This window comes from Hypanus sabinus, chromosome 21 (assembly GCF_030144855.1).
Source record: "Hypanus sabinus isolate sHypSab1 chromosome 21, sHypSab1.hap1, whole genome shotgun sequence".
Classification (NCBI taxonomy): domain Eukaryota; kingdom Metazoa; phylum Chordata; class Chondrichthyes; order Myliobatiformes; family Dasyatidae; genus Hypanus; species Hypanus sabinus.
Genome location: NC_082726.1, coordinates 48,114,100 through 48,141,690, shown reverse-complemented (window position 1 = coordinate 48,141,690; position 27,591 = coordinate 48,114,100). Strand labels below are relative to the sequence as shown.

At 41.0% G+C, this 27,591-nt stretch overlaps 1 protein-coding gene across 1 annotated transcript in view; it reads right to left on the bottom strand.

Annotated features, from left to right (window-relative positions):
- The window catches only part of cdh23 (cadherin-related 23), a 1,109,092-nt gene that overhangs the window by 676,399 nt on the left and 405,102 nt on the right, over positions 1-27,591 (bottom strand). The window contains exon 11 of the mRNA XM_059946450.1: positions 23,943-24,055. Within this exon, the coding sequence (XP_059802433.1) occupies positions 23,943-24,055 (113 nt within the window). The remainder of the gene's footprint in view (positions 1-23,942; positions 24,056-27,591) is intronic.

Below are 27,591 nucleotides of genomic sequence, written 5' to 3'. Positions count from 1 at the left end.
TAATACTCTTGATTCTGATTCTCCTGGCTCCCACTTCCATTGCTATTAATGACTCTCATGAACAAGCATCGCACTATTTTAAAAAGAGTCTTTGACTCCTCCACCTCAATGAACAACCCCAAATCCAACCACCCATTCCTCTCAGATCCTTGGATGCATTTAAATCTGGCAAATTTCCCAGAATTCCCCATTTCAGGCCCTTCAGATCTCTGTACTGTTACAGATCCAAACCAGCAGTGATCAATGTCATCTGACATGACTATGAGGATGGTAAGCTCTTCCTCCCTGCCTTATTGTTAGCCTTGGATGTAGTGGACTGTCCCACCTTTCTCCAATGCCTCTTCATTATGAGTCAGGCAATTCTAGCTTGATTCAGATCTTAACCAACCATTTATACTCAGACAGAACCAGCAAAGGATCCAGCAAAGGATTTTTTTTTCTTCTCTCTCTCTATCTCTCCTCCCCTCCCCCCCCCCACCCCACCTGTCAGCTTGCCTGCCATCAAGGACATACAGTATATACAGTGAGATGACGGAGAAAGGCCAGCAATATCATTAAGGATCCCTTCCGCCCTGCTTATCCACTGTTTATCCCCCTCCTATCAGTGAAGAGGCTACATAGCATCCGTGTCAGGAACACCAGATTCAAAAATAGTTACTTCCCCAAAACCATCAGGCTGATGAACGCCTCCACCCATTAACTCATCTCACCCCATCCCCACCTCATACACATCATCTGACAGTACTTTAAGTACAATTGGTGTACTTATATAACAGATACTTGTACATTGAGTTCAACAGCATTGCTTTAATATTTATATTAATACAAACAAAGAAATATAAAAGAGCTACAGCACAATACAGGCCCTTCAACCCATAAAGCTGTGCCGAACATGTCTTTACCTGAGAAATTACCTCGGGTTACCCCTAGCCCTCTATTTTTCTGAGCTCCATGTACCTGTCCAGGAGCCTCTTAAAAGACCCTATTGTATCCACCTCCACCATCATCACTGGCAGCCCATTCCACGCATTCACCACTCTCTGCATAAAAAAAAACTTACCCCTGACATCTCCTCTGTACCTGCTTCCAAGCACCTTAAAACTGTGCCCTCTCGTGCTAGCCATTTCAACCCTGGGAAAAAGCCTTTGACTAGCCATACGATCAATGCCTCTCACATCTTATAGACCTCTATCAGGTCACCTCTCACCCTCCGTCGCTCATCGTATTTTTCTGTTTCTTTTATTGTGTTCTTTATGCTTATTGTGTTTTATTTATGCTGAATTGGTTCTGAAGTAACAATAAATTCATTCTCCTTTATACTTGTGTACTGGAGAATGACAAAAAAACATTCTTGAATCTATAAACTTTTCTGCATTGTCACCTCTGGTGTTTCCCAACTATCTCTCCATGTGTTCTCCTTCTGCCTTTCATCCAAAGACATGGGATCAAGTCCTGCATGCCGACTGCACCTGACAAAGATTTCTCACAACGTCTCCATCGCCCTTAATGGGTCAGACGTTAGCTAGTGCGTTAGCAGAATTTTTCACCAACTGTCTGGAGAAGACGGAATTATCATTTCCATTCCCTGCCATAAACTCTCAGATCACCACACACTAACCCTCCCTTTCTTGAGAATAAACTACATGATTCAAAATCCTGAGGTTGCACTCTGTCCTAGGAACCCATATGTACATTTCCAACTACTGACCACTAGATACCTTTGGCAATTTTAACTTTGTTCACAGTCAATATTTTGCATTACTGCCCAAAAATTCATTCTCTGTGGCTTTCACTAAATGTGCTTCTTAGCAAAGATATCACATTGTATCTTGCTTCAAAAATTAATCCCACTTACAGGTGGTACATTAGTATTAACAAAGGGGGATTAATTCTCGGGTCCTTCATATATCTGTCTGTTCTTTGACAAAATTATCCAATTATTTTTGATTAAAGCTTATTAACCTAAACATTAGCTCTGTTTCTTTCCTCATGGATGCAACTTAAAAGCATAAGACCATAAGATAGTGAAGCAGAATTAGGCCATCTGGCCCATCAAGTCTGCTCAGCCATTCAATCATGGCTTATCCTTTTTTTAAATCTCCTCCTCAACCTCAGTTCCCAGCCTTCTCCCCGTAAACTTTGATGTCATGTCCATTCAAGAACCTATCAATCTCTGCCTTAAATACACCCAACGATCTGGCCTCCAGAGCTGTATGTGGCAACAAATTCCACAAATTCACCACAATTTGGCTTAAGAAATTTCTCCGCATCTCTGTTTAGAAGAGACACCCTTCTATCCTGAGGCTGTGCCATTTTGTCCCAGAATTTGATCCGCTTAAGATTTCCAATGCTTTGTTTTAGATTGCCCAATCTCTGTTCTTCCTCCATTGCCTTGCCAAGTGCTGATCCATCTCCCTCAATACAGAATAACAAACACGATGTTGAAGGAACTCAGTGGGTAGGGCAGCGTCTGTAGAGGGAAATGGACAGAAGACATTATGGGTCGAGACCCTTTATTTATGTTTCAGTGTCTGTAGTTTCCTACAAGCTCTCAGTAGGTAATGTTGAATCTGTTTCTACCATCATTTCAGGCAGCAAATTCACAATGTCAACAATTCCCTACAATGAAGAAATTCCCTCAGTTCCTTTTGCCTTGTGCCATAAATCTGTGCTCCTTGGTTTCCTGATGCTGGTGAAAATGGATCCCTACACTAAATCTCTTGAACTGTACCGTCTCTCTATTTCTCTTGTTCTATCTTTCCTTAAACTCAGGAGAACCATCTCTGCCTCCTTATTCCCTCTATAACTAAAACGTATTCTTTCAACCTGCATGCTACTTTAAGATGGAATCATGAATGTGAATGGTTTCAGCATCATGAGAATGTTGAGTAAAAAGATTTAAGATAATGCCTCCTGAAGGTGAACTCAGAATAAATAATTTACTCTGTAAAGCTTTATAAATCCAGGAGCACTGCCTCAAATGACTGACCCTGTGCTATTGATTTATGAACAGGCTACCTAACATCACACTAATGTGACAGGACAGTTTCAGATAGAGCTGGTTCAAGCATATCTCCTACAACAACACTTCTCAATAACTAACCTTTTAATAATTTTACTAATAGGTTTCAGAGACATTTTAAATAATTAATTCTGTTTTCTTGCTGAGATGGCAGTTCCTGATTACCATAACTCAGAGTGAATTACAACCCTCACGGACATTTCCCAAAAGACCAACAATGCCCATCCCAGGCTTTGGGATGGAAAACTTCCTGATGGCCCAGGGCTTTCTTGTAGCCTGGCAATGAGTGAATGACAAGTGGAAGTGAAGGAAATAATCAGCCATCAGGCTTCCAATGGACTCTTGGAAAGAAGAGCGGGAATGGGTGAGGAAAAGGAGAGGGAGGGACAAGAAGACTTGCGAAAAGGGAGGAAGTTACAAAAGAACAGGTATTCGTGTGCCTGCAAGTAAGCATATGTTTGTGTGTGTAATTAAGTGTTAAGGACTCAAGAGGGGCAATGAAGAGTTGAACTGGAAAAGATACTGTGGAGGAAGGCAGAGGAAAGACGAGAGTGGAAGTGATAGGCATAATGGTACACAGAATAACAGAAAAGTACAGCATAGAAACAGGCCCTTTGGATCATCTTATCTGGGCTAAACCATTTAAACTGCCTAGTCCCCTGACCAGCACCCAGACCATAGCCATCTATACCCCTACTATCCATGTACCGATCCAAAATTCTCTTGAAGGTTGAAACCAAGCTCGCACACACCACTTATACATGACCTTCTGAGTGAAGAAGCTTCCCCTCCTGTTCCTTTTAGAACTTTTCATCTTTCACCCTTAACCCATGACCTCTAGTTGTAGTCTCAAAGAACCGTAATGGAAAAAGCTTGATTGCATTTACCCTTTCTATACCCCTCATAATTTTGTATTATATCTCCCTTCAATCTTCTACATTCCAAGGGGTAAAGTCCTAACCTATTCAATCTTTCCTTATAGCTCAGGTCTTCCAAACCCAGCAACATCCTTGCAAATTTTCTCTGTACTCTTTCAACATTATTTACATCTCTCCTGTAGGCAGGTAACTAAAACCGCACACAGTATTCCAAATTTGGCCTCAACAATATCTTATACAACCTCAACATAACATTCCATTTCCTGTACTCAGTACTTTGATCTATGAAGGCCAATGCAAAAGCTTTCTTTATGTAACTGTCTACCTGTGCCACCACTTTCAATGATTAAGAGCCCTGTATTCCCAGATCCTTTTGTTCTACCACACTCCTTGGTGTCTTACGGTTCACTAAGACGTACCGTGGTTGGTTCTACCGAAGTGCAACACCTTGCATTTGTCTACATTAAATTCCACCTGCCATTTATCAGTCCATTTATCCGGCAGGTCCAAATCCTACTGCAAGCTCTAATAATCTTCCTTGCTGTCCGTTACACCCCCAATGTTGGTGTCATTCGCAAATTTTCCGATCCAGTTAACCAGATTATCATCCAGATCATTAATATAGATGACAAACAACAACAGATTCAGGACAGATCCCTGCGACACACCCCGGTCACAGACCTCCAGGAAACTTGGTGAGAGAGGCAACTATTCATCTACTACCATTTTCTGACTTGTCCGACAAAGCCAACGTCTAATCCAATTTATTACCTCATTTTGAATGCCAAGCGACTGAACCTTCCTGACCAACCTTCCATGCAAGACCTTGTCAAATGCCTTGCTGAAGTCCATTTAGGCAACATCCACTGCTATACCTTCATCAAGTTTCCTGGTAACTTCCTTGAAAAAACTGTAAGATTGGTTAGACGCATACTGCCATGCACAAAGCCATGCTGACTATCCCTGATCAGTCCCTGTCTATACAGATACTCATGTATCCCATCCTTTAGATACCTTCCAAAAACTTTCCTACCTCTGATATCAGGCTCATCAGCCTATAATTATCTGGTTTATTTTTAAAGCCTTTCTTAAACAGCAGAACAACATTAGCTATCCTCCAATCTCCTCCTCTGCAATCTGTATAGGGTCCATCGCCTTGCTTTGCCTTACTTCTAAAGACGCTGTGTCTATCGCCTGAATCAATAGATTTAAGATCTCCCCCATCTCTTTTGGCCACACATATGGATTACTATTCTGATCTTCCAGAGGATCCCTTGCAATTTTGTCCCTTGCAATCTTTTTGCTCTTAAACTATCTGGAGCATCCCTTAGAATTCTCCTCCACCTTATCTTCTGCAACAACTTCATATCTTCTTCTAGCCTCCTGATTTATTTCTTAAGTGTTCTTTACATTATTTCTCAAGTACCTGATTTGTTCCTATCTGCTATACATGCTATGGACCTCCCATCTTTTCTTAACCTATGCCTCAATATCTCTTGAAAGCCAAGGTGCCTGTGATCTTTACCTTTTATTCTGATAGGCACATCTAAGCTTTGTACTCCCAAAATTTCACTTTTGTAAGCTTCCCATTTACCAAGTACACCTTTGCCAGAGAACAGCCTGTCCTAATCCACACTTGCCAGGTCCTTTCTGATCATCAAAATTGGCCTTTCTCCAATTTAGAATCCCAACCTGGGGAGCAGACCTTTCTTTTTACATTATTGACTTTGAAGCTAATAGCATTATGATTACCGGATGCCCGGTAATGTTGCCCTACACAAGCTTCTGTCACCCTGTCTCATTCCCTCATAGCAGATCAGGTATTGCACACTCTCTCATTGGAACTTCTGTGTACTAAGGAAACTTTTCTGAACATATTTGACAAATTCTATCCCATCTAGTCCTCTTACAGTATGTGAGTCCCAGTCGATACACATGTAGAAACTTAAAATCACTTACTACAACAATCTTATGTTTCTTCCGACAGTCTGCAATATCTGTATAAATTATTTTCTCAAAATCCCAAAGACTGTGGGTGGTCTATAATAAAGCCTCATTAAAGTGCTCATATCTTTCTTATTCCTCAGTTCCACCCATAAAGCCCCACTAGTCAAGTTCTCCAGTCTGTCCTGACTGAGCACTGGCATAATATTTTCTCTGACTATAAATGCCACCCCTCTCCCTTATTCCCTCCCGCTCTGTTGCATCTAAAACAACAGAATCCCAGAATATTATGCTTTCAAGCCTGCCCGTCCTGCAACCAAACTTCACCAATGGCTACAGTATCTTAATTCCTATGTGTTGATCCATGCCCTGAGCTCATCTGCCTTTCCAACAATGGTTCTTGCTTTGAAATATACATAGCTCATAACAATAGTCATACCTTGCTCTGCTTTTGATTCCTGACTTTGTCTGAGGTCTTAACAACATGACTCTACAACCTCTTCACTATCTATTCTGCCACACTGGTTCCTATCCCCCTCCAACTCTAGTTTAATTTTCACCACCTCCGGCCCCCTCCCCCTCCACTCTGCAACACTGGGAAACTTTCCCACTAGGATATTAATTCCCCCTCTGGTTCAGGTGCAAACTGCCTCTTCTGTTCAGGTCCCACCTTCCCTGGAAGAGAGCCCAAAGACCCAAAAATCTGATGCCTTCCCTCCTACACTTAGCCACGCATTAAACTGTATGCTCTTCCTGTTTCTGGCCTCACAAGCATGTGGCATGAGCAGCAATCCTGAGATTACAACCCCGGAATTCCTGTCCTTTAAATTAGCACCTAGCTCCCTAAATTCACTTTGCAGAAACTTGTCACTCTTCCTGCCTAAGTCATTGGCGCCTACATGGACAACAACTTCTAGCTGCTTACCATCCCACTTAAGAATACCAAGGAGTTGATCCAAGATGTCCTGGACCCTGGCACCCATCTGGGAATCTTATTCTCATCTACAAAACCTTCATTCTGTTCATCTAACTAATGAATCCCCTATCACCACAGCTAACCTCTTCTTCCCCCCTTCCCTTCAGAGTCACAGAGCCAGACCCAGTGCCAGAGACCTGACTGCGGTGACTTTCTTCTGCTAGGTCATCCCCCACCCAACAGTATCCAAAGTGGTGTACCTGTTGTTGAGGGGGACGGCCGGATGGCCAAAGGGGTACTCTGCTTAACCACTTTACCTTTCCGGGCTGTCACCCAGTCTCCTGTGTCCTGCATCTTGGGTGTAACTACATTTCTATACCTCCTATCTATCACTCCCTAGCCTCCCAAATGATCTGGAGTTTATCTAGTTCCAGCTCCAGCTCCTTAACATGGAGCTGGACGCAGGAAAGGAGGGCTGCTGAAAGGGCATCAGGAAATAGCATAAAAAGGTGCTCAAAGAGAAGTAGGATGCGGGTCTTCAGAACACATAGTGTAGGAAAACTAACTGAAACAATTGGTTAATTATCTCACATCACGGCTGCATGGCTGTGGCTAATCTCCATGTTCAAGGTCTCGGCTTCCAGCACTGTGGCAGCCAGACTTAAACCATTGCCCAGACTTTCCACAAAAGACAGAATTCACATCCCTGAACAACCCCAGGATTTTATAACCAATGGGGTAGTGCTTTGACTGCTATAATGCAGAAACAATTGGCACAGAGCGGGCCTTCACAAACACCAACATAATGACGATCAAATAAAGCACTCCTTAGTGATGTTTGTTGAGGGATAAGTTTGGCTGGGCCTTGGGAGAACTCAAACTGAAAATCAAAACACTGCAAATGCTAGAAACATGAAACTAATCATGAAAAAAATAATGTTGTTCCAGGGAAAAGTTCCCTAGGTCTTTTGGGAATGCTACTGTGAGAATTATTGCAACCACCTGGGAGAAAAGAGATCCCAGTTTACCAGGGGATCTGAGAAGCATATTGTATTTTACAGAGGGCAGTGGCTACAGGGAATATTTAAAAGACATTTGGTCAGGTACATGGATAGGAAAAGTTTAGATGAATATGGACCAAATGCAGGCAAATAGAACTAGTTGGACGGGCATTTTGGTCAGTAATCACATGATCGGCCAGAGCTTGTTTCCATGTTGTACTGCTCTATGACTCTATCTATAATGTGAGGAATGTCATCATTATTCAATAAATGTGATCAATAGTACACAAGCTAAAAGGAACCAAGTTCCATTTGTTGCCCTTATTTCCCTCTCTCTAAACTGCATCCACTGATGAAGGCTAGGATAACAACCTGATTAGGTGCTTCTGTTCCGGCATCTGGGAAAGATGCTTCCCCTTAATTTACTGAAAAGCCCCTTTTCTACCAGGGAGCTTATAGATTCAACATATGGAAAACTGTGGGTTAAGTGAGGCTGTGCTAAAGTGCTTTGCTGCATTGTTATTCAGAACTGCTGGAGCATCCTTCCAGGGAACTATTATCCCTCTGTGTAATTACCCAAGGTGTTTGCAGCTGAATGCCCTTACATAAATGTTGATTGAAAACAGAGACACATCTCAGGACAGAACGTGTGCCTGTTAATATCTGCAGCCGAGCAGGTTGTACCATGAAGGAACCAGCATTTGTGTATGCATAGATTGTGGGTCTCCATGCTAGGGTCTGGGCTTTAGCCCAGCCCATTCAGCCCTTCCAGCCTGACTATTCATTCTAGCAGGTCATGCAGATGGCCTTTCCAACTCCATTCAACTGTCTTTCCTCAATAAATAAACCTTGATCCAACTCAGTAGGATCTATTAATCAAAGACTTACAAGCTCCAGTTGTTCCCCTGCACTAATGTAACTGGGGACAAAAGTATTAGGTTTTCACTATACTTTGGTTGAACAAAGTTTTGCCAGTTTTACTCCTAAACACAAGAAAAAAGGAGCAGGAGGAGATCACTCAGCCTCTTCAACCTGTTCAACCATTCAATATGTTCACATCATATCTGCCTCAAACCTCTTCTGCGACAGTTCCCCAGAACCATCAAATGTCCAATTGTTCTAAAATTTATCTCCCTTCTCTTTAACTGCAATCCTCCAGGATAACCATCCTCTTCAAGGAGGAATTCCTCCGCAGCTCAGATTAAACAACCACCGCGTTATCTTGAAGTGTGTCCTTTTGTTCAAGACTCTCCTACAAATGGAAAGATCTTTCTTGTTTATAGGAGCAAATTAGGCTATTTATACCATTGAATCTGCTCCACTATTCAATCATGGCTCATTTTATGCTCTCACCCTATTCTCAAGCCTTCTCCTCTAATTCTTAATCCCTTTACCAGTCAGGAATCCACTATTCTGTCCCTTACATGTACCTAATGACTTGGCCTTCACAGCCCACTGTGGCAACAAACTGCACAGATTCACCACCCTCTGGCTGAAGAAATTCCTCTTCATCCCAGTTCCAAAGTGATGCCCCTTTATTCTGAGGCTACGCCCTCAGATCCTAAACTCTCCTACTGATGGGAACATCCACTCCACACCCATTCACTCACTCTATCCAGGTCTTTCTTTACTCTGGCATCTCTTCATCTTATAGGTTTCAATAAGATCATCCCTTTCTTCCAGACTCCAAAGAATACAGATTGAACTCCTTTAGTCACTCATGATAGGACAAACTTCTCAACTCAGGAATCAGACTATTAAGTCTTAATTTCACTACCTCAATTTCTCGTATATCCTTAATCAAAATAAAGGGACCAAAACTGTGTGCAATACTCTAGGTGTTGCTTCACCAACACCCTGTATAACGTAGTTGTAACTATTACATTATGAACCACATCTGGACTCCTCCCGATTGTAACAGTGCATCCATCCCATCAACTCATTCTATATATGTCATTGTGGATCAAACATTTTAAATTTACAAATCAACTATACTAACCTTCATTTAGATAGTGTTTGCAATAATCTCAGTGTCAATGATAATACTACAATCAAATTAGAGATTCCAAACTAATCAAAGGGCTATTAGGACAGCTGACCAAAAGTATAGATTAATATAAAGGTACTAAGGAACGCCACAGCAAAAGTGGACAAGGAACTTAGAGAAGGAATCTCAGAACTTGTATACTTGCAAGTTAAAAGCACAGTTGCTGTTGATTATGCAATTAAATTCAGGAATAGCTAAGAGAGTTCATCTCACCTGTCCATTACTTCCCTCTGGTACCCAACCTCGTTCCTCGTCTCCCATGGTCCACTCTCCTCCCCATCACTTTTTTTCTTCTTTAACATTTTGCCTTTTCCACCCATCACTTCCCAGTTTCCTACTTCATCCCCTCTCATCCACCTTTCCCCTCACCTAGTTTCATCTATCGTATGTCCTTCTTATCTACAGCACAGCTTCCCCCACCACACCACCTTAATCTGGCTTCTTCCTCCTCCTTTTCTAGTCTTGATGAAGGATCTCAGCCCAAACTATCAACTGTTTATTGCCTTCCATAGCTACTGCCTGACCTGCTGAGTTCCACCAACATTTTGCACGTTGCTCTGATTTCCAGCATCTGCAAAATCTCTTGAGTTTTAAGGTATGTAGTTGAAAGAGCTCTAACTAAATTGGAAAACATCAAGTGGAGGTGATGACAGAATAAACATCATGAATATATTCCTGTCACAGTTGCATTGCTAGTCTAATAAAGCAGACCCATCTCCAACTAATGTCATAAATGATTCAGAGGAAAAGTTCATTAATAGCACAATCTGTTAACAGTTCGACAAGCCTTACACCATTAGAGTCATAGGGTGACAGATTCCTACAGCTCAGAAACAGGCTCTTCAAACTAACTTAGTCATGCCACTCAAGATAACCACCTAAACTTGTCTATTTGTCCATGTTTGGCCCACGTCCCTCAAAATTAGGGTTTCCCAATTGTTTTTATGACATGAACCAATACCATTACACAGTAGATCAGTGAACCCCAGGTTGGGAACCCCTACTCTAAACTTGCCCAATCCACAGACGTGTCTAACTGGCTTTTAAGGTTGTTATTGTACCTGCCTCAATGACTTTGTCAGACAACCTGCTCCATATACACCCCACTCTAAGTGTGAGGAAATTGTCTCTCCAGTCCCTTTTAAATTGTTCCCCTCTCACCTTCAACCTATGCAGTCAAGATTTTGATTCAATTCCCATGGAAACTGAATGTGTGCATTTTATTCTTACACCTTAATAAGATCACTGCTCAGGCTCTTACACGTTCATTGATAAAAGTCCTAGCCCGTATAACCTCTCCCAAGCCCTCAAGTCCTGATAACACTCTCATAAATCTTCTTTGCCCCCTTCCCAGCTTATTGACTTCTTTGGGTAACCAAAAACTGTACAAAGTACTCCAGGTGTGGTCTCACCAATGTCTTGTACAAATACCTTCATGACTTGATTAGACATAGATTTAGAGCTGAAATTTTACAGAAGAGCATATTTATTGCTTATTTGCTTATTATCGCTATTTCTTTGTTTCTTTCATTTTTATATTTGCACAGTTTGTTGTCTTTTGCTCATTGGTTGTCCATCTTGTTGGTGTGATCTTTCATTGATTCTAGTACAGTTATTCGATTTATTGCATATGCCCGCAAGAAAATGAATCTCAGGATTGACAGATATCTACTCTGATTAAATTGACTTAGAGCAGTGACAGGTCTTGGAAGTGTTCACAGTGCAAAATTCAATGAAGCTTCTGAGGAGTGTAAACACAAGTGGAAGTTTTTCTCCCCTTAGGGAATAAAGTGTCAATATTGTGGCTGCTTGAAACATTAGCGTACTTCACCAGACAGAGCTTAAATTGCATCTTCAATGCAGCAAGAGGCTTCAGGTGAACATTATCAAGCAAAAGTAGGTACTCATTTACACAAGGACAGTTAAAAACCTGGTGAGGAGGCAAACTTTAATGCACGTGGCCACTTTATTACGTATCTCCTGAGGGCTTCTGCTGCTGTAGTCTATCCACTTCACGGTTTGACTTGCTTTGCACTCAGAGATGATCTTCTGCACACCACATTGTAATGTATAGTTATTTGAGTTACTCTCATTAACAAGGCCATTTTTGCTCTCAGAACTACAGCTCACCGGATTTTTTTTGTTTTTCGCACCTCCAGTTGAACTCTGTCTTTTTTTGAGACTCCCCCTAGCTGTCAGCCTGGGGTTTTGTATTGCCACGTGCTCTTGTCCCCGCTCCTGCTCTACTCCGGCCTCTGTATTACTGAGTAGTCCGTCTCTCATCTGCTTCTCATGATTACCTGTAATGCTGCCACCTGTGTCTCAATGTGCTCCACCTATCATCTGCCTCTCTGTTTATTGCTGAGTGTATTTCTGTCCTGTGTTTTCACCTGTTTGTTGCCAGATTGTACCAGTGAATTTTTCTGAGTCTTTCCAGCACTTGTATCTGTACTGTCTGTCTGAATATTGACTCTGCGTGTTTCCCGATTCTGGTTTTTGGATTTCTCTGGCTGCTTTGATCTCTGCCTAAACTTTGATGTTAACTTTGTTTGCACCTCAGAATTTGTTACTCAATTAATATCACTGTGTGCACAGTACTAGGTCTGCAGTTGGATCCCCACTCCAGTGTCCTGACACCTGTCTGGCACCAACAGTCATTTCACAGTCAAAGTCATTTGGATCATATTTCTTCTGTAATCTCATGTTTGGTCTGAACAACAACTGAATCTCTTGACCGTGTCTGTATGCTTCTATGCATTGAGTTGCTACCACCTAAATGGTTGAATAGATTTGTATTAATAAGAAGGTGTAAGCTCATAAAGTGGTCACTGTGTGCATAGAGTCCTCTGATGCTTTATATTTGGACAAAATAAACATTGTTCAATCACGAGTGAGTTATGCTTTGTTGTTAGTTCTGCTATCTTCACAGGGTCAGGTTGTTGTGATTCCTGAAACAGCCAGAGACCAGGCCACTTCTGAATCCCATTCCTACAGGAATGGATAGCTATATTATGGTTTACGAGTGTTTCAGGACTCTGCAAGAATCAATCCAAATTACAGCCAATTGGTCAAGTGTTGAATAGGCACAAATGGAGTTCCACTGAATCTGAACCCTTAGTTCCTGCATTTCCTCAGGCCTTTTGCAAAGACTGCAGAATTGCCAATAATTGCTCAAATGCACTGACTGTGTTTAATTAATCTGATGCAGCATCTATTGCAGGCAGCTGGAGATATTTCGGAGCAGGCTTCCTTGAGGAATGCCTCACTGTCACCCGAACATCAGCAAGTACAGTTCACAATTGGTTATGGTTGAATGTCGGAAGAGTTGCAGATTCTAGTCTCAGTGAATGGAACAAGACACAAGATGCTCGGCTGAAAATCCACCAATGTACTGAAGCAGTGCTGAATTATCACAGGCACCACTTTTGGGATGAAATACTGCACACACGAGAACCCACTGCACTTCATCAAACATCAGTAAGGGAGTTCTCCTTCATTTCTGGCTAATGATTATTCATCAATTAACAACACTAAATGAAATTTACTGGACTGTCGCTTATGGGAACTTGCTGAGCAAACTTTGTCAGCCATATTTGCATTATTTCAGATGCTTGGATGTGAAAGCTGAAAGGGAAGGCCCTTCCCAGAAAACTGAAGACAATAAATTTCAGTACATAAAATCATTGCGTAGATAAAACACAGAAACTTTGATAAATGGATTGACTTGGTTAAGTAACTCATAAGCCGCACATCAATGCACAGATACAGCTGAACACACTGATGGAAAAGAATAGTTAGGTGGATTAACACAAATAGGAATGATAATTAAAGATACAGACAACTGGGAATTATAAAAAGCACAAGCAGTACCAGTCAGACATGCAGATGCAATAGAACTCTGTCCCATTGTTCAGAAATCCAAAGATTTGGCAAATGTTTCACTGAATTCAGTTTCCCACATTCTCTGAGAAGTCACTGGGCCCAGTATCCTGCACTCCTCTTTAAACCCTCCAGGACCACATTTCTCAAGCTCCCTTTAAATACAGCAATGCCTGATTTCCAGTGCTCCATTTATGCAAACCTGATTCACTAGAAATGTTATCACACTACTTCATAATATCTTTAAGGAAAGTGAACTAGAGGTGTGTCAGTGTATTACAAGAAGTAATATCCGGGGTGACGTCACGTGGTGACGTAGGATCGAGACATGGAAATCCAGCTCTCCCGTAAAAAACCAGTAAAATAATGTTTAAGTGAAGAAAAGTTAGTAAATACTTTTTAAGAATTACTTATAAACTGCTCAGTATTGTCTTAAGATATGTCTCCCAAACAGAAGCAGAAGAAAACTACTACTTTGAAGACAACACAAGTTGGAAAAGAATCAAGGCTGGCCGCCATGAAAGAGCCTCGGGCTCAAGTGCATTTTACCTTCGGCGATACAGAACAGGAAACTGCGGCAACATCAACCGTTTCCAAAACAAAAGAGCAACAGGAATTGCACATGCGTGAAGGAAGGGGCATGCGCAAACACGAACAACCCAAACTAAAAATCCCAGCTATGATTGGAACTGAAAGTGAAAGTAAATATGAGGTGGAATCAGATTCTCTGGATAAATCAGATGAAGATGAAGAGACAAACAAAGAAGAGCAACAGGAAGAGGCTGAAGGTGATATTGGAGACATAAAAAAATCTTTGGTGCAAATAATGCATGAATTAAAAGCATTAAAAGTAATTAAACAAATTAAAAATATGAAGATTATGTTTGATAAAATGATGAAAAGACAGGACAAAATGGACAAGAAAATTAAAAACTTGGAAGAAACAATGGGAGACACCATTGATAGAATGAATAAAATGGAAGATAATATTTCTGCCTGGACATCAGAAAGAAAATGGTTGTTGGAAAAAGTGGATGTACTTGAAAATTTTAGCAGATGAAATAACACTAAGAGTGTTGGACTTAAAGAAGGTATAGAGGGAGGGCATCCAATAAATTTTTTTTCAAAAATGGATTTCGGAAATGGAAGAAGGAACCCAGTTAATTGAAATTGAAAGGGCTCACAGAGCCTTAAAGATCAAGACCTCAAGTTGATCAAAACCCACAAACAATCTTGATAAAATGCTTAAGATATCAAGATAAAGAAAAGATCTTGAAGGCATCTGCCCAATGTGCCAGAAAGAGAAACGGGCCATTGATGATAGAAGGGAAAACAGTTCATTTCTATCCTGATATAAGTTATGACCTTTTGAAGAGAAAGAAGGAACTTAACCCAGCGAAAAAAGTTTTATAGGGAAAGGGTTATAAATTTATATTGCGCCACCCGGCAACCCTGATAATTTTTTTGGATGACAGAAAAACAAGATCTTTTACTGATTATCGGGATGTGGAAGAACTTGCACAAGAACTCCCAAATATTCGCTAACCACAGCCAAAGATTTAAAAGTGAAACGGATTAAAGATGAAGACAGGGACAGTGAATGGAGTTGATGGATGTTTAAGGACAGAAGAATATTTAAATATATTAATTATATGATACAGGGGGAGAAAGGTAAAAATCTGAGAAGTATTAATTGAGAGTAGTGATATTTTTTCTTCTCTTATATATACTTTTTTATGTTACGGGGGAGCTGGGGGAACTTTGTATCAATTGCTACGGGATTCACGTGTGTAATCATGGCGACTGCCATGACCCGTACAATGGAGGGGGGTAATGTTGAGTTTTTTTTAAATTCACAACATTAGTGGGGGGTATTTTTTTTTATAATCTATTTTTCTGTAATCTTTCTTTCTTTGCCTGGACAATCGGGGGGGGGGGGGGGGGGGCGGGGAGAGACGCAGCACGGAGAATTTTTAAAAAATTCCCCAAGGTACTACAAAAGTTGAAAAGTTAGGTATTACTATAGACTGGAGTAACCTTGTTAAAAATAATGACTAATTCACTGAATTTTTAAAGTTTTAATGTTAATGGACTTAATGGACCGGTGAAAAGAAAACTTTTAACATACATTAAGAAAATGAAAATAGATATAGCTTTTATCTGCATTCCATTTGAAAAAATTACTTATAATTTAAGAGATAAATGTGAAATATTTCTAAAAATTTGGTGCCCTTATTTACAAAAGATAGGATTAAATATATAGGTGCTCCAAAGATAAAATTATTGGTTATTTTGGGAAAGAAATAAATATATATACTAAAGCTATTATGAACTCCATGGAGCATGTGGGGGTCTTCCGATATCCAGGCATTTTCTTTCTTTCTTATTCTCTTTCTATGGGGATATGTTAGGGGGAGGGGTTAAGGTGAGGGGTGAAGGGTTGATAATTTTTTTCCTTCTGTAACCATTTGAAAATTCAATTAAAAAAATTATTAATTAAAAAATCCAATAAATGGGCGATGCCAAAGTCCCAACTGTGGCAGATTAGTTTCAGTGTATCTCACTGCTGGATAATAACACAGTAATCATCATCACCCCATATTCACTTGCAAAGCAGGATCTGAACTATCTGGCCAATGAGAGTCACCCAGTAGGATCCAATAATTTGCAGGACATCGAATATGTAACCTGGGCTGGCTCACCCATCTGGGTAGCAGTGTCAGTATTTTAAGATTCTATTTCTAGCAACTGAAGGAAAGTACTTATTTTTATTCCCCAGTCAGATTTTACAATTTGGAACGAACACCAGCTGGTGAAGAATTGTATTGTTATGGCCAAACTAGTCATGGACAGCTTGCGCTGTAGATGCTAATCCTCTAATGAATCCCTGGGCCATGTATCTGAGAGGCATCCTGTCATCAAGAACTTGAGGATTCAGAGACACAATTGAGTCCTGGAAATCAGACATGTCATGGCCTCTTGGATCAGATAGCAAAATTTTAATGAGGGTGGAATTACTGTAGTTGGTGGAACCCAAATGTAATTTTTACTTGGACTGGCACACAGGAGGAACAGGCAGGAGACCATATGACGATGAAAACACTAACAGTTGCACGTAAACTAGAAGAAAAGGAAGGTATAACTTCACAGAAATAAATATATAGCAGACAAGCAGAAAGTAGATAAATGTTGCTTCTGTTTAAATTACCCTACTTAGCTCCAAAATTTAAAAATATACAAAATCCTTTTAAAAGTTAATGCTGGATTAAAGAATCATTATAGTCGGATATTAAAAGCTTAATGTTTTACACATTAATGTGCTGGCAGCTTTAGTTATGATTTCTTGGATAGAGAGCTCAGAATAAAAATCAGGTGTTTGCAGCCATTGATAACATATCCATTCTTTTCCTTCCTGAAGTGCTGGTGTTTTAATGAGTTTCCACTGTTTCCACATGGACTATATGTGGTCCAAGTGTGTTTTACAGCTAAAGATTTGCATATATCAGCTCATGGACTTCAGTAATTACAGCTTCCTATAAACGTTTATAGATTTGTGCATCCTAAAGCAGCACATTAAACATGTCCATCAATATAGAACAAAGTACTTAATACCAGAAAAGAACAGTCTAATGAGAAGGAAATGCTTTGCTCAAATCCCAGCCTTTAAAAGCTGCCCAGGAGACACATCAAGAGTTCATGAGTTGAATTAATGTTAATATCCACCATCCTAGTGTAATGGAGATACAAAGAAATCTGAGAGCACAGATACCAAGGTAACGTACCTTGACTATTTATTTATTCACAAATTATTTAAAAACTTGTTGAAATTAGCAGCATCAAATAAACTGCTTGCCTTATAAACTTTTTATTCTGGTACAAGACACTAGTGAGGCTGAACTTCAGACCAGTGTTCAGACCAGTTAGCCTGATCTCAGTGGTTGGGAAGATGTTATAGTCCATTGTTAAGGATGAGATGATGGAGAACTTGGTGACACAAAACAAGATAGTACAAAGTCAGCACGGTCTCCTTCAGGGAAAACCTTGCCTGACGAATCTGTTGGAATTCTTCAAGGAGATTACAAGTAGGATAGATAAAGGGGATGCAGTGGATGTTGTAATATTTGGTTTTTCAGAAGGCCTTTGACAAGGTGCCACATATGAGGCTGCTTACCAAGTTAAAAGCCAGTGGTATTACAGGAAAGTTACTAACATGGTTAAGAGCATTGGCTAATTGGTAGGAAGCAGTGAGTGGGAATAAAAGGATCTTTTTCTGGTTGGCTGCCAGTAACTAGTTGTGTTCCACAGAGTTCGATGTTGGGACCACTTATTTTTATGCTGTATATAAAGTATTTAGATGATGGAATAGATGGCTTTGTTGTCAAGTATACAGATGATATGAAGATTGGTGGAGGAGCAGGTCATGTTGAGGAAACAGGTAGGCTGCAGAAGGACTTAGACCGATTAGGAGAATGGGCAAGAAAGTGGCAAATGAAATACAATGTTGGAAAATGCATGGTCATGCACTTTGGTAGTAGAAATAAATGTGCAGATTATTTTCTAAATGGGGAGAAAATCCAAAAATCTGAGATGCAAAGGGAGTCTTGGAGTTCTTGTGCAGAACACCCTAAAGGTTATCTTGCAGGTCGAATCAGTGGTAAGGAAGGCAAATGCCATGTTAACATTCATTTCAAGAGGTCTAGAATACAAGAGCAGGGATGTGATGCTGAGGCTTTATAAGGCACTGGTAAGGACTCACCTTGAGTATTGTGAACAGTTTTAGGCTCCTCATCTTAGAAGAGATGTGCTGGCATTGGAGAGGGTCCAGAGGAGGTTCACAAGAATAATTTCAGGAATAAAAGCGTTATCATACGAGGAATGTTTGATGACTCTGTAACTGCACTCGCTGGAATTCATAAGGATGAAGGGGGATTCCATTGAAACCTTTTGAATGTTGAAAGGCCTAGACAGAGTAGATATGGAAAGGATGCTTCCCATGGTGGACAAACCTAGGACAAGTGGGCTCAGCCTCAGGATAGACGGGCGACGTTTCAAAACAGAGATGTGGAGAAATTTTCTTCAGCCAAAGGGTGGTGAATTTGTGGAATTTGTTGCCACATGCAGCTGTGGAGGCCAGTTTGTTGGGTGTATTTAAGGCAGAGATTAATATGTTCTTGATTGGACGTGGCATCAAAGGTTACAAGGAGAAGGCCAGGAACTGGGATTGAGGAGGAGAAAAAAAAGGATCAGGCATGAATGAATGGTGGAGCAGGTCTTATGGTATTGGTTGCCCTGCTATATTAAATATGCTGTTAAAATGGAAAGAGTGTGGAGTGGATTTACAAAGATGTTACCATGACTCGAGGGACTGAGCTATGCAGAGACGTTGATAAGGTTAGGTAGGGCTTTTCTCTTCAGAGCAAAGGAGGGTGAGAAGTGACTTCACAGAGGTGTACAAGATGATAAGTGGCATAGATCAAGTGGGCAGGCAGAGACTTTATCCCAGGGCAAAAATAGCTAATGCAAGGGGACATAATTTTAAGATGATTGGAGCAATGTCAGAAGTAAGTTGTTTTTCCCTTTTTTTTAAACTCCGAGTGGTGGGTGCGTGACCTACCCTGCAAGGGGTGCTGGGAGGGGAAGAAACATTAGGGACATTTTTAAAACTCCTAGATAGGGACATAGATGACAGAAAAATGAAGGGCTATTTAGGAGGGAAAGGTTAGACTGAACTTAGATTAGGTTAATAATTCGGCACAACTTCGTGGGCCAAAAGGCCTGTACTGTGCTGAACTGCTTTGAGTTCTACGTTCTATGTAATTTATCAACTGATGCAACTTCAGGTTAGCAGCCCCGGTGGTCATGGCAGACTAACCCAAAAATTGCCCATTTACTTCTGCTCAGTCTTCTGTCCATAAACCCGTCTTCAGAACACACCTATGTATTACCAGCAGTTCCATGTTTTTTATTTCTGCTCAAGAGATTCACCTTTTCAGATGCCTGCTGGGAGGCCAAATACACTAAAATATCATTGTTGTCACCGTCTCGACAGAAAGTTCCCTGTTGCCAAAGAAGGCATGCCTTGTGGTTTAAGATGCCACAATAAAGATTGGTTGCATTTGATTCTAGCTGATGGATCAGGAAGATTCAATCTCCTACAATGAGTTGACTAAAAGTAAGAGATGAAGCACCCAGCCCAATGGGACAATGTTAGAGAGCAGCGCCTCGGGATGGGGCACCTAATCCAAGGGTAGTGACTCGGAAAGCTTTAGCACATTCCCATTGGTAGTTAAGTAGGGACCCACCGAACTGAAATATAAAATACTTCAAGGAATCAACATGATAAAACTCAGCCTGAGATATTTCCAGCACAAAGAAGGACACTCAACCCATCATGTTCTCACAGAGAAACCGACAAAATGCTGGAGTAACTGTGCACATCAGGCAGCATCCATGGGCCGAGACCAGTCTTCAGAATCTTATACAGGCAGAGCTATGATGGCGCCGCAGATCAGCATCTTCGAGCTCATCTGTGAAAGCAGTTTAATTTCTTCCTTTAACATCTCTTCTTTTTTCCTTTCCGAAGTGAATGGGGTCCTGTCATCGTCCTTGATCTACAGCTGCACTCCAGCTGTGGTTCTTTACAGCAATGGTTCCCGCTCCCAGGAATCACCAACCAGCCATTTTCTGATATTGCAAGGTTGTGGCCTGGAAACCGTGCACAACTCCAGGGTTCTGAGGCTCTGTGGCCCTGTGGACAAGCCAGTTCCATGTTGGTGTCACCCAATGAAGCCTCGTGGGAGAAAACATCTCATCACAAACAGCATATGAGCTGTTGGAGGCCTCTGTATTTGGATTGCTCTCTCTTTCATTCAGTAGTGGGGGAGAGTTTGCTGTTGATTGTCAAGTCGGAGAACTCGGGGGAAAAAAGAGACGCGGCAGACTTTAACATCACAATCAGTAAGTTGTTTTTTGTTTTGTTATACTTCCTTCTTGCTGTGTGACACCTCTCTGCCTCTTTATTACTAAGAGAGAGCCTGTGGCATATCAAATTTGTTGGGGTGAGCGATCAATTTTTGTTGTATTGCAGATCATACCTCTCTTGGGGGCTTTGCTATTGCTTGCTTGGTGGGTGCTGATTCTTTTTGCTGAAGTAAGCAGGGGAGGGGGAGAGTGAGGGGGAGGGTTGATGCTTTGCTGCTACTTGTGTGTGGGGGGGAGAAGGGGGCTTCGGGGTTCTAACCTTGTTACCACTCATTCTTTGTGGTACTCTTCTGCTTTTCGTGGATGTCTGTCAAGAATTTCAGGCTGTATAATATATACATTCTCTGATATTAAATGGAAACATTTGAGTTAAGATTAAAAGGCTGGAAGTATATTTCATGCTTTGGCTTTCATAATTTCCAACAAACGGTGTGCAGTGGAACTACAGCAACACATCCTGTTCACTCTTGGGCCCTGGTATCAAATTTTAGTAATTTTCAGTACAGATGCTCATGTTTTCGGTCCTGACGAAAAGGTCAATAAAATCAGCAATGGAATCACGCGAGGATTACAGAAATAACAGTTAATATGAACAACAAAGCTCAAGGGGTGAAAACTTGAGAAGCATCTGTTTTGAGCGACTAGACTCACAGTGCTGGCTGCATGGATCTGCTTGTGGAGATCTGGGTGTTGAAGTCTTCATTAAGTTTCCAGGTCCGTGCCTGGGCTGGATTCTGGGAGGATGAATGAGTTGCCCTCTGTGTCTATGAACAAAACACATTGGAGGACTGGGAGGAAGGGAAGATTAAGCAAGGGCTTACTCTCATTGCTCAGGTGCTCCCAGTAAATTGCAAGAGATTTTGAGGAGCCTCGTGAAGTAAAATCTGTGAGGATGCCTCCTGTGGCTGGGGTTGGAACGGTGGTGTACTCAGGCAGTCTAGAACATGGAGAAAGAGTATCAGAATAAAAATGAATTTCTTCTCTTGAGGTGCTGTGAATCTTTGGATTTTTCTACTCCAGGCAACTGTGGATGTCCAGTCATTAAGCTCATTTAAAGCCAAGATTTGTGGGCTATTGACAGCTAAAGGGGGATTGGAGTTCAGGCCAAAGCATAAGTAAGTAATAATGGTGAATGATAATGTAAGTATACGGAACTGCATTGACTGAAGAGGTTTCCTGTTGAAGAGGACTAAGGGAAAATGAATTACATGGGATACAGATGATCTGGTCTCCGCTAGCCTTCAGGGCATTCTCGTCGGTCTTCCTCCTACCTCATTTCCATGCCACCTCTCTCTCACATGCCCTTCAAATACCCCTGGACTCTCCTGCCATCCACCAACATGAGGAGTAATGTTAGGGAGCCAATTAACCTGTTGTTGGGATGGTGGGTGAAACCGAAACACCCAGAAGAAATTTGAGCAGCCACTGGAAGAAACAGAAATCCACACAGAACATCTGGGATCAGGAATGAACCTAGTACACGAAAGCTGTGCATTACCTACTGTGCCACCGGTCCATTCTGTGCAGAGCGTACTGAATGCTTCATTAGAAAAGTAATGGAAGTGGAATCAGAATGTTTCAAATCCAATCTAGCCTTGCAAGGAAATCTGACCACCAGCACACACCGATCTTGGCAAAAAAAGAGCAAACCTATTTCCAGCTGACAATTTTCACAGCTCTAATTTGAAAGTATCATGGAAATTAGCACACACCAACCTTTCCTTAATTTGCTCGTTTTAGAACAGATCCAAGTTAATTAAGACTCTTGAAAGATAAGCAAATCGTTGCAATACTAACATGCAACTGTCAAACAATAGTGCAGAAGTGATAAATTAATGGATTAATTTATTTGTCAAAACTATACAAAATTTCACTTTAAAATTAATACTTCAAGCTTCTGTAGAAAATTTGGAGCACCTGTTTTTAAATGTGTTCATCTATAGTCACACCTTGAAATACAGATAAATGTTGCAATGCAATAACCAGCATAGATATTAGTCCCTAGGCAATCACACAATCTGATCATATTATGTATGTGATTCTCTTCTGAATTTAACAGGAGTGGGCTGCAGAACCTGTGTATGCAGTTCATACTGTACAGCACAGTTAACCCAGGCAATTGAAAGTGAACTTCCTGATGTACCATTCACAAAATGCTAATGTGCAGGTACAAGTAATTAGGAAAGTTATCATTTATTGTGAGGGGGTTTAATGCAAAAGTAGCGAGGGTATGCTTCACTTATAAGCAGTAGAGCACTGGTGAGACAGCACATCAAGTACTGGGTATAGTATTGATATGCTTAAAGGGGAATATCAGTCCTTTAATAGCCATTCAGAGAAGGATTACTGGATTGATAACTGGAATGGGCAAATTATGAGTAAAGCAGGATGGACTGGCCTCATATCTACTGAAAGTGAAAGGCAAAATTAATTGAAATATACAAGGTGCTTCCTTTCATGGAAGGATCTTGAATTTGGGTTAAAGGCTAAGTGACAGAGATGAGGCACTTTACTAAGGATCGTGAGTCTGTAACCCTCTTCTACAAAGAGTGATGGGAGTGGTCTTTGAGTATCTGAAGGTAGAGATAGATATTTGGTTAGAAAGAATGTGAAAGGTTAGCATAAGCACTTGAGAATGTATTTACAGTCAGATTAGCCGTGATCTTCATGAATGATGGAACAGGGCCAATGGGCCCCTAATTCAAATATTTGCATGTTTATCTCACTATATGAAAGACAATCACATCAGGCCTATTTCAGAAGCCACAAAAAGATCTGGTGAAATTATGGAGCAACAAAGAAGATGCCAGAGGAACTCAGCGCTTCAGACAACTGTAGAGAGAAATGAACAATGAATGCTGCTTTTTGGACCCTTCAACTGGACTGAAAGATGGAGGGGGGAATAGCTGATATGAAAACTTTCTAGTTTCTGTCACTATTTCCAATCTCATCTCCCCCATTGGCCTTCATCATCTGAATCTACCCCTTCCCTTCACTTTTTGCACTGGCAATCTCCCCTCGAACTTTCAGTCCAGATGGCCTTGACCCATGCCTGACAGTACATTTTCCTCCACAGATGTTACCAGACCAGGAGTTCCTCCAGGTTCTTGTTTGGTTCTGCAGATTCTTGTCTCTGTCTTGGTGAAATATCTTGTGTTCATTTTGTTTCCCACCTGATACAGCAGACAGCGTGACCTAGGTGTTTTAGACTATTCTTGGGCACAGAATCCCACTGAATTTTCTTCATGGAAAACTCTGAACTGGAGTCACTCACCCTCACAGTCAATGTGAACCCCGAGCTGTAGAGGGGATTTTCTCGATCCAGAGGGCCATTGAGAGTTAAGGCTCCACTGATGTAATCTAAAGCAAAGATGCTGTTGGTGTTGCCTGTAAAAGTAAACATCCCAGTAGGTTATTTGGCCAAAGTAAATAAACAAGCAAAGCACAATCAATAAATTTCCATTATCTTATTATCTACTTTCAAACACACTGTGGCCACTTTTGTTAACTCTATTTGAGTAATGTGCTCATCTAATCGAGGAATAAAGTTATTCTAAATGCTTAATACATTCGATTTGGGCATATAATGATGCTTTTGACAAGGTAAAGAAGTGAAACATGAAAACTAAAATAAACTAATAATTTTTTAAACAGAAAATACCCAGATCTATTCATTACTTCACCATTTGTTGTCTGATGGGAGATACCACCTCGATACACTAACATCGGTGTGAACATGTTAAGTAGCTTCACCTCATTTAGAAGGTGAAGTCACTTCATTAAACTCACAATGCAGCTTTGTAAACATGAAATCACACCTAGCAAAATCAGAATTGTTCGTAACTTCTGCTCAAGGTCAGTTTAAGGGCACCATTTCCATGAGATTACAAATTCTTAACTCAATCACATGTAACCCAGGGGCTACAGACCCAACCATGTTAGAATGAGCCAAATGGATACCACCGGCGATGTAACTTTAATTTTGAGCCATTAAATAGTCCACACTGTTTCAGCCCTTTAGCATTGCTTTCCACCCAGTTCTATGTTAACCCTCTCCTATTTATTCTGACACTCTGTTACCCTCAGTCACGATTTGCTACTTCCAAGACCTTCTTCCAATATTAATTCAATTATCTCTTCCTAATTTCCCTTCATACCGTATCTCCTCCTGCATCAATCAATACATTAAAGATGAAGTCAACAAAGAAATTAAACCTGAGGCTCCCAGGTCCCTGAAGCTTAGTCACATTAGTTCTTCATGCTGTCCAGTTTAACAATGAATATGATTACAAAAGTAATACACTGGAAATCTTTTCCATGATCCTGACTCACTTCGATGGTACATCTAAGCACACTTCTCTTATTTATCCCATTCTCTCGCCCTGGCTTTATACTTACTTATATGTCTGATTTTTCAAAGTTTGGTGTCATGTTTTCAATATGAAACACAGGACTGGATTAGATTAGATTAGATTAGATTAGATTAGATTAGATTAGATTCAACTTTATTGCCATTGTGCCAAGTACAGATACAAAGCTAAATGAAATGCAGTTAGCATCTAACCAGAAATGCAAACAGTAGTTTTATTTACCAAATAACTGCGAATAAAAAGTGAATATCAAATATAAACACAAATATAAAAGTACTGAGACAGTACAATGTGGGTACAATACTGCTTAGCGCTGTGATGTGAGGTTCAGCAGGGTCACAGCCTCAGGGAAGAAGCTCTTCCTGAGCCTGCTGGTGCGGGAGTGGAGGCTCCTGTAGCACCTACCGGATGGGAGGAGAGTAAAAAGTCCATGTTTAGGGTGAGATGCATCCTTGATAATGGTTTTCCCCCTGCCCAGGCAGCGTCTATGGTAGATGTTCTCAATGGTGGGCAATTGGGTGCCGTTAATCCGCTGGGCAGTTTTCACCACACGCTGGAGTGCTTTGCGGTCCGATACGGGACAGTTGCCATACCGTACTGAGATACGGTTGGTGAGTATACTCTCAATGATACAGCGGTAAAAGTCTGTCAGTATCCTGGGACAGAGGTGAGCTTTCCTGATGCTCCACAGGAAATAAAAGGCGCTGTTGCACCTTTTCAATCAGGATGGAGGAGTTCAGGGACCAGGTGAGATCCTCGGAATTGTGGACTCAGTTGTATTCAATTCAACCCATGCTTAGAATTTCTTCACCTCACTCCCCATCTTGTTGGCACTTAGTAGTCATGTCCTCATTGCCATGGCAACTGTGGAAGGTAGAGGAACCCAAGAGTGGTGACCAGCCTTCAGGCAGCAGATCCTGAGAACTTAACCATGTACACCTGGATAACCGTGTGATAGCTTAGACTTTAACTTATTTAAAAATGCTTATGATCATAGGTAATGAGATAGAGAGCTCAGTGACATGATGTCATGACAATGACCTTTCCCTCAATGTCGAACACAGTCATTTACTTCAGAAAGGGGGATGGTGGGTAATGCACATGCTCCTGTCTCCATCAACGGTGTTGAGGTTGAAAGCTTGAAGTTCCAAGGAGTGAACATCATTGATAGCCTGGTGATCGCCAACATTCTGATCCAACCACAATAATGTGACAGTCAAGAAACCTCACCAACACCTCTACTTCCTCAGGAAGCTAAAGAAATTCAGCACATTCCCATCGACTTTTATCATCACACAATAGAAAGCTTACTGTCTGGATGCACAACAGATTGGTATGGCAACTACTCTGCAAGTGACTGCAAGAAGTGGCAAAGAGTTGTGGATGCAGCTCAGCATATTGCAGGAACCAGGCTCCCCTCTACATCCTCTGTTTATACTTCTCGGCCTCTCAGTAAACCAGCCAGCATGATCAAAAACCCTGCTCATCCTTGACATTCTCTCCTTTCCCCTCTCCCATCAGGTAGGAGATTAAAAAAAAACCTAAAAGCAAGTACCATTTAACTCAAGGAGAGATTCTTTCCCACTGCTATCAGACGATTGAAATAACCTCTTGTACTCTAAGATGGATTCTTGGTCTCATGATCTACTTTGTCACAATCTTGGACTGCACTGCATTTTTTCAGTAGCTTTTACACTTTATTCTGCATTGTTTTTTTTTACCTTATTCTAGCTTGAGGCACCGTGTAATGATTTGATTTTAATAAACAGTACACAAGACAAGCTTTTCACTGTATCTTAGTACAAGTGACAATAATAAACTAATACTAATAATATTTTTGAAATATTTATATGTTAGAATGAATTTGAATTAAAATATGTATCCAATGTGAATTAAAATATTAATATCAATTAAAATAATGATAAAGGAGAAAATCTCTTCTGAGCCATCAACAAAAACATGTTTCAGGCCATCCATGATCTCTGTTCCTTTGTTGATAGTTACTCTCTTCACTGTTGAGTGTCTATCCTGATATCCCACTGCAGAGATGTGACTACAAAAGTCTTTTTAGTATCATTCTCACTCAGTCCCAGTGGACATAGAGCTGCCTTGTCAAAAGCAGGTCCTTCCCAATTAAACATACCAAGACTCCCAAGAAAGGTGAGGCTTTGGACAGCATACTTCCCATTGAATCAACACCATGAAAACAGATTAGTGGGTTGTCATCCCAGTAGAGTCTACGGGATCTGCTGTGCACAAATTAGAGTCATGGGGCTGTACACAAAAACAAGCCCTCTGGTCCATCATGAACACCAAACACCCATTTTTCCCTTTCCAATTTGTCAATCCATGGTCCTCTCTTCTGGCAAGATGAGTCCACCCTTATATTCTGCCTGGGTACCTCCAATCTGATGGCATGAATATCAATGTCACCTTCCAGTAAACAAATTTCTCCCTCTCCCTTCCTCTATTCCCCACTCAGACCTTTCACTTCTTCTCACCTGCCTATTACTTCACCCTGGGCCCCCTCCTCCTTCCCTTTCTCCTATTGTC